Raw genomic sequence first — 14,368 nt, forward strand, 5'->3', positions numbered from 1 at the left:
AAAATAATGAAAAATACCGTTCATTCCACGTATCTTTCTGTTTGTTTTGAATTAAGTTGATAATACTTAACCAGATTATATTTCAAAGTGAACTTAAATAACTTCCCTCTAATACCATGAATAGATTTTACAGTGATTTTGCTATGGAAACCGGTAAAATAACTTCCAATATGGCCGCAAGGCATACAGGAAAATGTGAAAAATACAACAAAAACATGATACCTGATAAGAGTTGACAAATATTTTATTCTGAATGAAAGTAGGGTCAATATTCACTTTGACCCCAAAAAATTGCTACAAAAGGTATTTTAACTGATCCTGGTAGGTCCTTTAAAACATATCAAAAGTTTATCACAATCGGACCACCGGAAATTTGTTTTTTTAATGGCCGCCAAGATGGCCGCCAAGACCTATTAATGATCACAACTATGTAACTATCCAATCAAATTTGATGAATTTGGTGTCTATACCTAAGTTTCAAGGGGCAAAGAACACAAACTGTTCATCAGATATTGTTTAAGTTTAATATAGTACACACAAATCGAACTTGACGTCAAAAAATGGCCACCAAGATGGCCGCAAAAACCTATTTATGATCATAACTATGTAACTACCCACTCAAATTTGATGAATTTGGTATCTATACCCAGGTTTCAGGGTGCAAAGAACACATTTATATCATCAGACAAAGTGTAAGTTAATTATGTTACACAGAAACCCACCACGGCGACCATAATGATGCCAAGATGGCCGCCAAATCCTATTAATGATCATTGCTATGTTACTATCCACTCAAATTTGACGATTTTGGTGTCTATACAAAGGTTTCGGGAGGGGGGGGGCAAAAAACACATTAAGATTATCAAGCATTGTTTAAAGTTTATTTTATTACACACAAATCCAACACAGCGTCCAAAATGGCCCCCAAAACCTATATATGATCATAAAATATAAAAATGTAAATATCCACTCAATTTTTTTTTAATGTGGTGTCTATACCCAGGTTTCAGGGAGCAAAGAACACATTATATATCATAAGACAAAATGTTAGCTAATTATGTAACACATAAATCCATCACGGCGACCAAAATTGCCATCAACACAATATGAAGGACCACACGTTCATAACTTGTTACTCAACGTTATGGTTGTTTTGTAAAACCCCATAGTTTAGGAGACAAGGAACACTTTAATCCAATTGAGATTATCACTAAGCAGTTTAATAATCATAAAATCCAATTAACGACATTTGGAAGAGAGAATGAACTAGCATATGACTTCATGATAGGATCAGGTTTTACTAACTTATGTAGACTTCATTTTTTATCGTTGCTGAAAATCATTGAAGATTAATTACAGCCAGATTAAGCATGAGTTCTTTCAAAAGGTTTATATTATAAACTTTGTGTTCCTTTGACTATTTTTTTACATCAGAGCGGAAGTAGATGGTCTTATTGTCCCTTTTGGAGTTATGCAGGATCAAGATGAGCGAATCTGTACCCTCGCCCACCAACGTCGTGGTACTACGACGGGATCGTTATACTCTTGTTTTAACAATTTCAACGTCTGTATCCCCTGTAGATAGAACAACATAGCATCTCATTTTAGTCAGAGTTGTGTTGATCAATCATGCCGGCATTGTTCTTGTCACGAGACAAAAAATCTTCCTTTTTTACATGAGCATTCTGTTTCTTTGCTTTCACAATATGATTCACCTTTGTTTCATCGTCTCAAGTGCGTGTTATCTTTGTTATAATGACCGTCTTCGTAGCCATCGAACCCCAATGTCGCTTGTCCGTAATGCCTTTCTCTGAATCTACATAAGACTCGGCTATTGTGGTATATGAGTCGCCCTTCTCCATGGTCAACGATGCAGCAAAGTGCCACCATCATGCATCTGTTTCATGAATACAGTTAATCACAGCCTCACATGATGTGTCTACAGCATACTCTCAAATGGCCTGAGCGATCTGAGGCTTATCTGCTGTACAAAGTATGTTCTTGGCTTCAAAGAAGGCAGCATGATGGGAGCTCAGTTCATAAGACAATACGACTGCAAAGGAAGGATCTCCAAATTTTGACACCACCAGGAAACGCTGGAACAGAAGTGCAGGACAAAAAGCACGGTCAAAAGCGATCTTAACAGCCAAGCTATTCACAAGAGCTTTGGCTATGTATTTTCTCGTTAATTTATAAGACAAGACCGAATTACCTATGATATATCTTATGATCGTTTTCCCAACCGCCTCAATTGCATGAACATTTACATCTGACCCAGCCACTATCTAATTGACCATGTTTCTCAGAGTAGGGTCAGCTGTGTATGGTGAGCAGGTTGTTATCTGTGTCTGCATTTTCTCTAGATCAGAAGAATCCCCTTTGATGCACGCCTCAATTGAGTCTTTGTGTTGTGGACTTGTAGTATAGGTCAGGTCTGTGAAATCCTGCATCGCACTGTTGTGCTCGAATGTTGCAGATAGGGTCCCAGGGGTTTGCATTTCCTCGGTCATTCCACTGCCGCGAGTTAGACCACGTGTGTTCTATAAAAATGTTTGCTCAATTACAAGATCACGTCCTAGCCCAGCCTAGCACTGATGGCTCCTACGAACAACATGAAAACCAATACCGAACTTTTGACAAACGTCCCGGCGCGTTTCCTCTAGGTTGCTTATTTGCTGCAGATACATGAAGTTATAAGCAGATTGCAGGTTATTTACCCAGCTGCAGCAAAGATGGATAGAAAATCGGGCACTGCCTGCTAATGCATCAGCCAACATCCAGTAGGATATGCTTTAATCAACACCATTGAATTGTTAATCATAAGCTTATAATTAAGCCATACTATGCTTGTCTTTGAGGTCTGGGCAAGTTCATGTTTCTTCTTCTCTGTAGCCCTCTCGAATTTGATCAAAATCGCATAATATGTATCATCTGCTTGCGTCGTTTTGTCCGCAAGAAGGGAACAGTACGAATCCTTTTCATGATCCAGCAGTATCTGAATGTCTGGATCTTCCTGGGTCATTTCGGCTGTAAGTTGGCTGTGTATGCACTTTTCAACAAGAAGATGGTCCCTTGATTCTGGACAGCATTTCGTTTCCCAATGTGCAAAATTGCATTGTCTTCATAGACAGCCTCAAGTATGTGTTTTAGACCGTTTTCTTCCATGAGGGATTCTTTGCCCCCCCCCAAATTCTGAACAACCTTTTCAACTACTGTGTGGCGCATCAATGAAGATTTCGGCAGCCTTCCAATACAAGGGTTGGTCAAACGTTCCAATGGTGTGAAGGTTGTGGCAAGGTTGCAAACTAAAGCTTATCATGACAGAATGCACGCTTTGTCCCCATTGTACCTATTAATCATAGGCTAGAACTTGATTTACAACTACCCAGGGTACTGGCTTTTCTGATGCAAGATACGCATCATTTCCTGCCAATTCAGTGTTGCCTGAAGCTGAAAAATATCGATCCTCTTGTCAGAATCCAGATTTCGCGCCAGGTCCAGACTATGGCGTTTCACATAACCTGCATCACGTCTAAAGTAATAGACTTGTGGTCCTTCGTATTGTGTCGTTGGACCCCATGTGAGATTTCTGTGTAACATAATACACTTAAACTATGTCTGACAATCTTAATGTGTTCTTTGCCCCTCGAAACCTCGGTATAGACACCAAAATCATCAAAAGTGAGTGGATAGTTACATAGTAATGATCATTAATGGGTTTTGGTGGCCATCTTGGCGGCCATTTTGGACGCCATGTTGGATTTGTGTGTTTTATAGTAAACTTAAACAATGTCTGATGATCTTAATGTGTTCTTTGCCCCTTGAAACCTATGTATAGCCACCAAAACAAATCAAATTTGAGTGGATATTTACATAGTTATGATCATTAATAGGTTTTTGCGGTCATCTTGGCGGCCATCTTGGCGGCCATTTTAGACGCGATGTTGGATTTATGTGAACTATTGTAAACCTAAACCTGTGTGATGATCTTTATGTGTTATTTGCCCCTTAAAACCTAGGTATAGACACCAAATTCATAATATTTGAGTGGATAGTTACATAGTTATGATCAATAATAGGTTTTGGTGGCCATCTTAGCGGCCATTCTGGGCGCCATGTTGGATTTGTGTGTAATATAATAAACTTAAACAATGTCTGATGATCTTAACGTGTTCTTTGCCCCTTAAAACCTATGTTTAGCAACCAAAATAATCAAATTTGAGTTTATATTTGTATAGTTATGCTCATAAATAGGTTTTGGCGGCCATCTTGGCGGTCATCTTGTCGGCCATCATGGCGGCCATTTTAGAAGCGATTTTTGATTTGTGTGAACTATTGTAAACTTAAACATGTCTGATGATCTTTATGTGTTATTTTCCCCTTAAAACCTATGTATAGACACCAAATTCATAATATTTGAGTGGATAGTTACATAATTATGATCACTAATATGTTATGGTGGCCATCTTGGCGGCCATTGTTGACGCCATGTTGGATTTGTGTGTAATATAATAAACTTAAACAATGTCTGATGATCTTAATGTGTTCTTTGTCCCTGGAAAACTATGTGGATATTTACATAGTTATGATCATTAATAGGTTTTGGCGGCCACTTTTCAATGTAATAATCACATCGCCGTCATTTTGAAAGACATAATTTTCGTTTCCATGGGAACAAAATTGTTGTACTGTTTGCATAAACATAAAGTACAGTCAATGCCTTTCAGTTTGATACAAAATTATATTGAATACCTTGTATATATTTTGCCAAAAAGTGAAAAATGTGGTAAGATCAATTTTTTTTCTGTATTTTTGACCTTTGACCTTTGATATGACCTTGAAATTTACCCTCGAAGATGACCTGAATGCATCACATTTTGAGTACTTCTAATATAAAAAAATTCGACCAGTAGATTAATTTGTATCATTTTTACATCAAGACGTATCCCTATGTTTTGATTACTTTTCAGTACAAACAGAAATGACGGCCATCTTGGATATATCTTAGCTCGCCACCATTTATGCCAATTTATGCCGGTGGCTTAGTAAACTTCAGGCTATCACGGTCATTTTGGTATATGACTCAGCTTGTTGCAATATGGTGTCCACGTTACCCCTTGAAATACTGGCCTTCTGAGCTGAAAGTCACCCTACCATCATAGGTTTGTACCTAATCTGTATTATGTTACAGGTGTGTACCATTTAAGAGCAGTATATTATAGGTTTGTACCATGAAATCAGATTCAGTTACTGTATATGATTATATCTTAGGTTTGTACCCTGTAATCAAGTTTCCCTTTTGAATTACTTTACCTGGGTGTCAGTCAATATGTTGTGATATAATGGATATTATTCACTGCACTAAGAGGCAGTTCATTGAGTTAAGAACATTATAGAAGCTTACTTCATGGAAAGAAAACAGTTTAGTTACCTTAAAGTGATATTTTGTTGAACTTCTTGAAAAAAAATGATTGTCAAACTGTAAAATAAAGTAAACATTGCTGAACATATTGTCAGGTTATATTAGAAATGAATAAATTTCATACATATCATTCAATGATAAATTTGCTAGAAAAGATCTGGTTTTGCTTCAGTTTTTCTTTTGGTTTAAAGAAACATTCACAAAACTGTAATTCCAGTGCTTTCCACAGGCCATTTAATGGTCCCTCGCAGGGGTGGAGGGAGGGGTTGCTTGAATTTCGAAATCAGAGGCCTCGATCAGGGCGTTTGACATTAAGCGATTACTGTAATTTTTAGTAACTGCAACTAGTAATCCTTAATATCAAAGCGATATCGCCGAATATTTTGAGAATCCATTTACGATCCCATCCCGTTCCTAGGTTTTCTCTACAACGATGAAATCACGGCAAGTGACTCTGAAGACTGATGATGGCAACCGGGTATAATCCCCGTGGAAATTGTGCATTGCATGTATAATATGGTCAAATTACATACTTAAGTTTAAAACTATTTATTTTAGCTCGATTGCATTAAAAGCCTAAGGCTTTATGAAAAGCGCCGAAGACTGTTTTAAGGTTTAATAATGAAGAATACAAGGAAAACTAAATTGTTCTATACAATGTGCATTTAAACTCTAACTTAGCTTTCAACTGTTATAGTAACTATTTTCAGTTTATATAACAATTTATTTAAGGTATGAGCATCATAGGTAACCTGTACATCTTCAAATTGTTAAGAAAGGTTTCTTGGATCTGAGTATATTTTGTATTTTTGTCTTAAAATCGGTTGGTGAATATAGGCCTATATCATTTTTGCCATTAGACCCATGCGTCATAATCAATTTCAACATAGAGAGGGGATACCATTCAAGAACTCATCAGGATGACAAGGCTTCGTTAAAAAATTCCTGCGTCGACACAGTCGACACAGGCTAATTAGGCATGATATTGTTTGCCTTTACTAGATTTTGATTAAAAAGAGACTTCATTTACAAGAAAAATTCCATGAGAGCGAAGACTGTCATCTCTGGTTAGCCTGTGTGCACATGCATTAAGCCCTGTTTTCTCAGAATGAAGAGTGTCGTCTCTGATTAGCCTGTGTGCACATGCATTAAGCCCTGTTTTATCAGAGAGTGAAGAGTGTCGTCACTGATTAGCCTGTATGCACATGCATAAAGCCCTGTTTTTTAGAGTGAAGAGTGTCGTCTCTGATTAGCCTGTATGCACATGCATTACGCCCTGTTTTCTCAGAGCTAAGAGTGTCGTCTCTGATTAGCCTGTGTGCAAATGCATTAAGCCCTGTTTTCTTAGAGTGAAGAGTGTCGTCTCTGGTTAGCCTGTGTGCACATGCATTAATCCCTGTTTTCTCAGAGTGAAGAGTGTCGTCTCTGATTAGCCTGTGTGCACATGCATTAAGCCCTGTTTTATCAGAGAGTGAAGAGTGTCGTCACTGATTAGCCTGTATGCACATGCATAAAGCCCTGTTTTCTCAGAGTGAAGAGTGTCGTCTCTGATTAGCCTGTATGCACATGCATTACGCCCTGTTTTCTCAGAGCTAAGAGTGTCGTCTCTGATTAGCCTGTGTGCAAATGCATTAAGCCCTGTTTTCTTAGAGTGAAGAGTGTCGTCTCTGGTTAGCCTGTGTGCACATGCATTAATCCCTGTTTTCTCAGAGTGAAGAGTGTCGTCTCTGGTTCGCCTGTGTGCACATGCATTAAGCCCTGTTTTCTCAGAGTGAAGAGTGTCGTCTCTGGTTAGCCTGTGTGCACATGCATTAAGCCCTGTTTTCTCAGGGTGAAGAGTGTCGTCTCTGATAAGCCTGTGTGCACATGCATTAATCCCTGTTTTCTCAGAGTGAAGAGTGTCGTCTCTGGTTCGCCTGTGTGCACATGCATTAAGCCCTGTTTTCTCAGAGTGAAGAGTGTCGTCTCTGGTAAGCCTGTGTGCACATGCATTAAGCCCTGTTTTCTCAGAGTGAAGAGTGTCGTATCTGGTTAGCCTGTGTGCACATGCATTAAGCCCTGTTTTCTCAGAGAGTGGAGAGTGTCGTCTCTGATTAGCCTGTGTGCACATGCATTAAGCCCTGTGTTCTCAGAGTGAAGAATGTCGTCTCTGATTAGCCTGTGTGCACATGCATTAAGCCCTGTTTTCTCAGAATGAAGAGTGTCGTCTCTGGTTAGCCTGTGTGCACATGCATTAAGCCCTGTTTTCTCAGAGAGTGAAGAGTGTCGTCTCAGATTAGCCTGTGTGCACATGCATTAAGCCCTGTTTTCTCAGAGAGTGAAGAGTGTCGTCTCTGATTAGCCTGTGTGCACATGCATTAAGCCCTGTTTTCTCAGAGTGAAGAGTGTCGTCTCTGGTTAGCCTGTGTGCACATGCATTAAGCCCTGTTTTCTCAGAGTGAAGAGTGTCGTCTTTGGTGAGCCTGTGTGCACATGCATTAAGCCCTGTTTCCTCAGAGAGTGGAGAGTGTCGTCTCTGATTAGCCTGTGTGCACATGCATTAAGCCCTGTTTTCTCAGAGAGTGAAGAGTGTCGTCTCTGGTTAGCCTGTGTGTACATGCATTAAGCCCTGTTTTCTCAGAGAGTGAAGAGTGTGGTCTCTGATTAGCCTGTGAGCACATGCATTAAGCCCTGTTTTCTCAGAGAGTGAAGAGTGTCGTCTCTGATTAGCCTGTGTGCACATGCATTAAGCCCTGTTTTCTCAGGTCAAGACTGTCATCTCTGATTAGCATGTATGCACATGCATTAAGCCCTGTTTTCTCAGTGAAAAGTGTCGTCTCTAATTAGCCTGTGTGCACATGCATTAAGCCCTGTTTTCTCAGAGTGAAGAGTGTCATCTCTGTTTAGCCTGTGTGCACATGCATTAAGCCCTGTTTTCTCAGAGAGTGAAGAGTGTCGTCTCTGGTCAGCCTGTATGCACATGCATTAAGCCCTGTTTTCTCAGAGTGAAGAGTGCCGTCTCTGGTCAGCCTGTATGCACATGCATTAACCCTGTTTTCTCAGAGAGTGAAGAGTGTCGTCTCTGATTAGCCTGTGTGCACATGCATTAAGCCCTGTTTTCTCAGAGAGTGGAGAGTGTCGTCTCTGGTCAGCCTGTATGCACATGCATTAAGCCCTGTTTTCTCAGAGTGAAGAGTGTCGTCTCTGATTAGCCTGTGTGCACATGCATTAAGCCCTGTTTTCTCAGAGTGAAGAGTGTCGTCTCTGATTAGCCTGTATGCACATGCATTAAGCCCTGTTTTCTCAGAGTGGAGAGTGTCGTCACTGATTAGCCTGTATGCACATGCATTAAGCCCTGTTTTCTCAGAGTGAAGAGAGTCGTCTCTGATTAGCCTGTATGCACATGCATTAAGCCCTGTTTTCTTAGAGAATGAAGACTGTCGTCTCTGGTCAGCCTGTATGCACATGCATTAAGCCCTGTTTTCTCAGAGTGAAGAGTGTCGTCTCTGATTAGCCTGTATGCACATGCATTAAGCTCTGTTTTCTCAGAGAGTGAAGAGTGTCGTCTCTGGTCAGCCAGTATACACATGCATTAAGCCCTGTTTCCTCAGAGTGAAGAGTGTCGTCTCTGATTAGCATGTGTGCACATGCATTAAGCCCTGTTTTCTCAGAGAGTGGAGAGTGTCTTCTCTGATTAGCCTGTGTGCACATGCATTAAGCCCTGTTTTCTCAGAGAGAAGAGTGTCGTCTCTGGTAAGCCTGTATGCACATGCATTTAGCCCTGTTTTCTCAGAGAGTGAAGAGTGTCGTCTCTGATTAGCCTGTGTGCACATGCATTAAGCCCTGTTTTCTCAGAGTGAAGAGAGTCGTCTCTGATTAGCCTGTATGCACATGCATTAAGCCCTGTTTTCTCAGAGTGGCGAGTGTCGTCTCTGATGAGCCTGTATGCACAGGCATTAAGCCCTGTTTTCTCAGGTCAAGAGTGTCGTCTCTGGTCAGCCTGTGTGTACATGCATTAAGCCCTGTTTTCTCAGAGAGTGGAGAGTGTCGTCTCTGATTAGCCTGTGTGCACATGCATTAAGCCCTGTTTTCTCAGAGAGTGAAGAGTGTCGTCTCTGATTAGCCTGTGTGCACATGCATTAAGCCCTGTTTTCTCAGAAGGTTAGCCTGTGTGCACACGCATTAAGCCCTGTTTTCTCAGAGTGAAGAGTGTCGTCACTGATTAGCCTGTGGGCACATGCATTAAGCCCTGTTTTCTCAGAGCGAGTGTCGTCTCTGATTAGCCTGTGTGCACATGCATTAAGCCCTGTTTTCTCAATTCCATCAGAGTGAAGAGTGTCGTCTCTGGTCAGCCTGTGTGCACACGCATTAAGCCCTGTTTTCTCAGAGCGTGGCTCATATTCATACTGTGTGTATGTTTTGATTTCAAACCCATTTCCCCTTGTTCAAAAGGAATACGACTTTATCACTGTTAATCAGTCTTTAGATTTTACTTAATGTAAGCCATCGATGAGTTTCCAAGTGTTTTAACAAAGGGAAGAAAGATTGTGTTATTATTCCATTGCATTACAAAAACATTATATTTATAATTTTATCAATTTGAACTTGTTTTAATTCTTCAGTAAAAAAAATGTTATAAAGTGTTACATGTTTATCTTTGTCCATAACATTTTTTCATACTTCAAATACAGATTTTGTTTATGGAATTGTTCTCCAAAATGTAGAAAAATATGGATTCGTCACTTGTGAATAGGTTCCTTTAATAGTAGGAATGAGGAAATAAACATATACAATAGAGTTAATTGTCAACTTACAGCTTTTGACTACATTCTATTCTCTTTTGATGAACGCATCCTGTAGTTAATGCAGGTTTACAAAAGGCTTAAAGTAAGGAAAAGAACCAGTATGAAACCAAAATAACAAGATTATTGCACAGAATACACCAAACATACACCAATGATAACGAAGAATATAACATAGCTATTTACAATTATCCTTCACATTTGCATACGAATAAACACGAAATAACATTCTCGCACAATACGCATACTGTCATGCAATCGGGAGTTTAAAATAAGTGGACAAAACTGAAAGCCAATCATCTTATCAGCTGATGGACACACTTACGATCTTTTTCTTTGATAGTAGATGAATAAAAATGTATCACATGTCGTGATAAAGCAATTAATGGCAAGACAAGAAACTATAAATAATTCATAGCCAATGTAGAATTGTCAAAAAAAAGTGTGATTTATGAGATTCATTTTACACAATCCTATTAAAATGCAAGTAATTAGAAAAGGGCAGGCTGATCCAGGCTTTAATTGAATAAAAAGTAAACATAAATATTGTTAATTGTAACATTATACAAATGGGAATTAAATGGAATAAGTTTATAAATCTCTGAATTGCTTCACTTATAAGAAGAAAATTTAAGACCAAAATTTGACACTCTGGTTAAAAAATATTTCTGGCAAGTTATTTAGTTTCAAATAAATACACTCATTTGATACAATAAAATTGAAATAACGATTAAATTTCGTTAGCTACAAGAAAATTGAAATAACGATTAAATTGCAAACGCAAAGAAAAGGACCTCTTAAATAATGAAGATGATATTACGTTTTATGATAAGTTTCAACATCATCTATAATTTCAGGATTTATCATATAACAAATATATTACAGACAGACACACAGAGGTCAGTCATGGTGAATACAGTACAACTCCTATAATTTGCTGAAGGAGTGTAACTTATCAATACCTCCCATTCCAAAATTTGGCTAGAATTGAAAAAAAACAAGGGCTTTTTGTAAAAAGTGCATGCCCCCCATATGGGCTGTCAGTTGTAGTGGCAGCCATTGTGTGAATACGTTTTTTGTCATGGTGACCTTGACCTAGTGACCTGAAAATCAAAAGGGGTCATCTGCCAGTCATGATCAATGTACCTAAGAATTTTCATGATCCTAGGCCTAATTATTTTTGAGTTATCATCAGGAAACCATTTTACTGTTTTGAGTCACTGTGACCTTGACCTTTGATCTAGTGACCTGAACATTAATAGGGGTCATCTGCCAGTCATAATCAATGTACCTATGAAGTTTCATGATCCTAGGCGTAAGCTTTCTTGAGTTATAATCCGGAAACCGGTTTACTATTTCGAGTCACTGTGACCTTGACTTTTGACCTAGTGACCTGAAAATCAATAGGGGTCATCTGCCAGTCATGATCAATGTACCTATAAAGTTTCATGATCCTAGGCGCAAGCATTCTTGAGTTTTATCCGGAAACCATTTTACTGTTTCGAGTCACTGTGACCTTGACCTTTGACCTAGTGACCTGAAAATTAATAAGGGTCATCTGCCAGTTATGATCAATGTTCCTATGAAGTTTCATGATCCTAGGTGTAAGCATTCTTGAGTTATCATCCGGAAACCATTTTACTATTTCGAGTCACTGTGACCTTGACCTTTTACCTAGTGACCTGAAAATCAATAGGGGTCATCTGCCAGTCATGATCAATATACCTATGAAGTTTCACGATCCTAGGCCTAAGCGTTCTTGGTTATCATCCGGAAACTATTTTACTATTTCGAGTCGCTGTGACCTTGACCTTTGACCTAGTGACATGAAAATCAATAGGGGTCATCTGCAAATCATGATCAATGTACCTATGAAGTTTCATGATCCTAGGCCTAAGCGTTCTTGAGTTATCATCCGGAAACCATCTGGTGGACGGACCGACCGACGGACCGACCAACCGACATGTGCAAAACATATACCCCCCTCTTCTTCAAAGGGGGCATCAAAAGTATTTGCACACAAATCTAATCCAATATAGTACACAGTAGCTGGCATAGATCTCAAATTACGGATAAGAAGTTTTAAGCTGTACATATATTTTAAACATGAAAACATTCATGATGATTTCTAGTAAACATAATTAAGTTTATAAACATTTTATGGTGTTTCTCGAGACATTTGATATTTTTTATGTTTAACTGATCAAAATAATGTGGTTCTATAGGTCACTGTGGTGTAATAGATATGGTGTCCGCCTAGTGACCGGGAGGTCATGGGTTCCATCCCCACCGTTGGAGCATTCTTTAGATCTCCCCCAAAGACACCAAGTACTGGTTCTAGGCCCAGGAAACAGACTCGAGAACGTTTATATAAGCCTTGGGCTTTCGATGCAATCGAGCTAAAATGAATAGGTTTAAACTAACACTAAATGTGGTTTTACTGAGTAAACTCTGTTTGGAAAAAAATGTGATCATGAGCAAGGCATCAAACACATCAATTAATAATCAATTAGCACAAATTATCTTTGTTTCCAAATCTCGTGTAAACTTTTATATAAAACTAAACAATAATAAAACACATTTTTAAATAAAAATAAAACAGATGATGCACCTCTCCAAAATATCTCTTACAAACTTAATGTCAGTAACTGTAATCTTTGGATAGGCAATAATGGTGAATATTTGCATATAAATTTGCAATTGCATGAAAAGAGCACCAAAACACCTCTTTCCAGTTTTTTTAAAGCCCATATGAACCAAGCTCCACAGGTAAAACTAAGGAAAATACCTCCAAATGAATAACATTTATTACATAACTGGCTATACGTGTATTAAGTAGATGTCTATTTTTATAAATACATGTTTTAATTTGTAAATATTAATAACAAAAAAATATTGTGTAATTGTATGTGCAGAAAGATTTGGATTTTAAATAGCAAATTTGACGAGAAACTTTCAGTAACGTACAAGCTAAGATTTCTCTATGGAGTTAAGTTAATAAGGGCCCTCTGGAATCAGAGGGGGTTATCACATGATAATCAAGATGGCGACGTCAATGATGAGACAGTTATTTTTTGCCATTGTATACCCTTTATTTCTTTTTTTAAATTTTAAAATGACACTTTCCACCAATATCAGAGAAAATTAATAAGCGTTCATTTCCTATTAAAATTTGCTATTTATATCGACTTTACACCATGCAAATTTTCTTCGTGGAGCTCTATTTAGGTCATTTCGCTAAGAAATTTCGCAGTGAGTAAAGTCGCGATAAAGAGCGAATATTAATAGGAAATTAAACGCAAGTAACTTTCTTGCAGACATGGCTGGAAAGTGAGCGGCATTAATACAAGTAATAAATGGTATAAAACAGCAAAAATACCTGCCTCAGCAAGGGCGTGGTCGCCTTTACTATCACGTGATTAACCCCTCTGTTGGATGCTTGCTTACAACATTTGCCATGCTGACTTTTTTATCCACTGGTATATGTATATTTTCTATGCAATATATTTGGCTGTTTGATTAAAGATTTTCATAATTTCTATGAAATATTAGTTCCACTTCCATTTGTCAGTTACTTCATCAACATATGAGCCTTGTTCTGGGAATACCGGACTAATGCATGAGCGTAAAGTGTCGTCCAAGATTAGCCTGTGCAGTCTGCACAATGTTATAAGGGATAACACTTTCGGTTTTTATTCTATTATTTGTTTAAAAGAAGTCTCTTCTAAGCAATTATCCAGTGTATGCGGAAAGTATCGTCCCATGTTAGCCTGGATTGCACAGGCTAATCTGGGATGACTCTTTACGCACATGCATTAAGCCCAGTTTTCTCAGAACGCAGCTAACATATTATGCAGTATTGATGAATGGCAGTCAAAGTGATTAATAATTTCCATGAAATGTTAGCATTAATAACAAACATCCTGCCAATCTACAGTTATTTCATCTACTGCTATGCAATGATGGTGAATGTTTGCCTATGAGTTGTCTATAGCCTTCAGACTCAAGGAATCTCTTGTAGGAGTCATTCTCCATCAAATACTGGATACGCTTTTGAGCCTGTTTGAACATGTCGCGCGTTGGATTTTCAAGACCTGTCACTGCATCTAGTCGAGTCTTCGAATCTAGGTTAACCTGAAACATATAATTAATGACCAATGTGGTA

The 14,368-nt window shown here is 38.5% G+C and overlaps 1 protein-coding gene across 4 annotated transcripts in view; it reads right to left on the reverse strand.

Moving 5' to 3' along the window:
* Window positions 1-10,309: 10,309 nt before the first annotated feature.
* The window catches only part of LOC127837295 (regulator of G-protein signaling 3-like), an 84,706-nt gene continuing 80,647 nt past the window's right edge, over window positions 10,310-14,368 (reverse strand). For all 4 annotated transcript variants that reach the window (XM_052364212.1, XM_052364209.1, XM_052364210.1 and 1 more), the window contains one exon: window positions 10,310-14,337. In XM_052364212.1, coding sequence (XP_052220172.1) covers window positions 14,146-14,337 — 192 coding nt within the window. In that variant the 3' untranslated portion in view covers window positions 10,310-14,145. The remainder of the gene's footprint in view (window positions 14,338-14,368) is intronic.

The sequence above is a fragment of the Dreissena polymorpha genome, chromosome 7 (genome assembly GCF_020536995.1).
Source record: "Dreissena polymorpha isolate Duluth1 chromosome 7, UMN_Dpol_1.0, whole genome shotgun sequence".
In the NCBI taxonomy this organism is placed as follows: Eukaryota; Metazoa; Mollusca; class Bivalvia; order Myida; family Dreissenidae; genus Dreissena; species Dreissena polymorpha.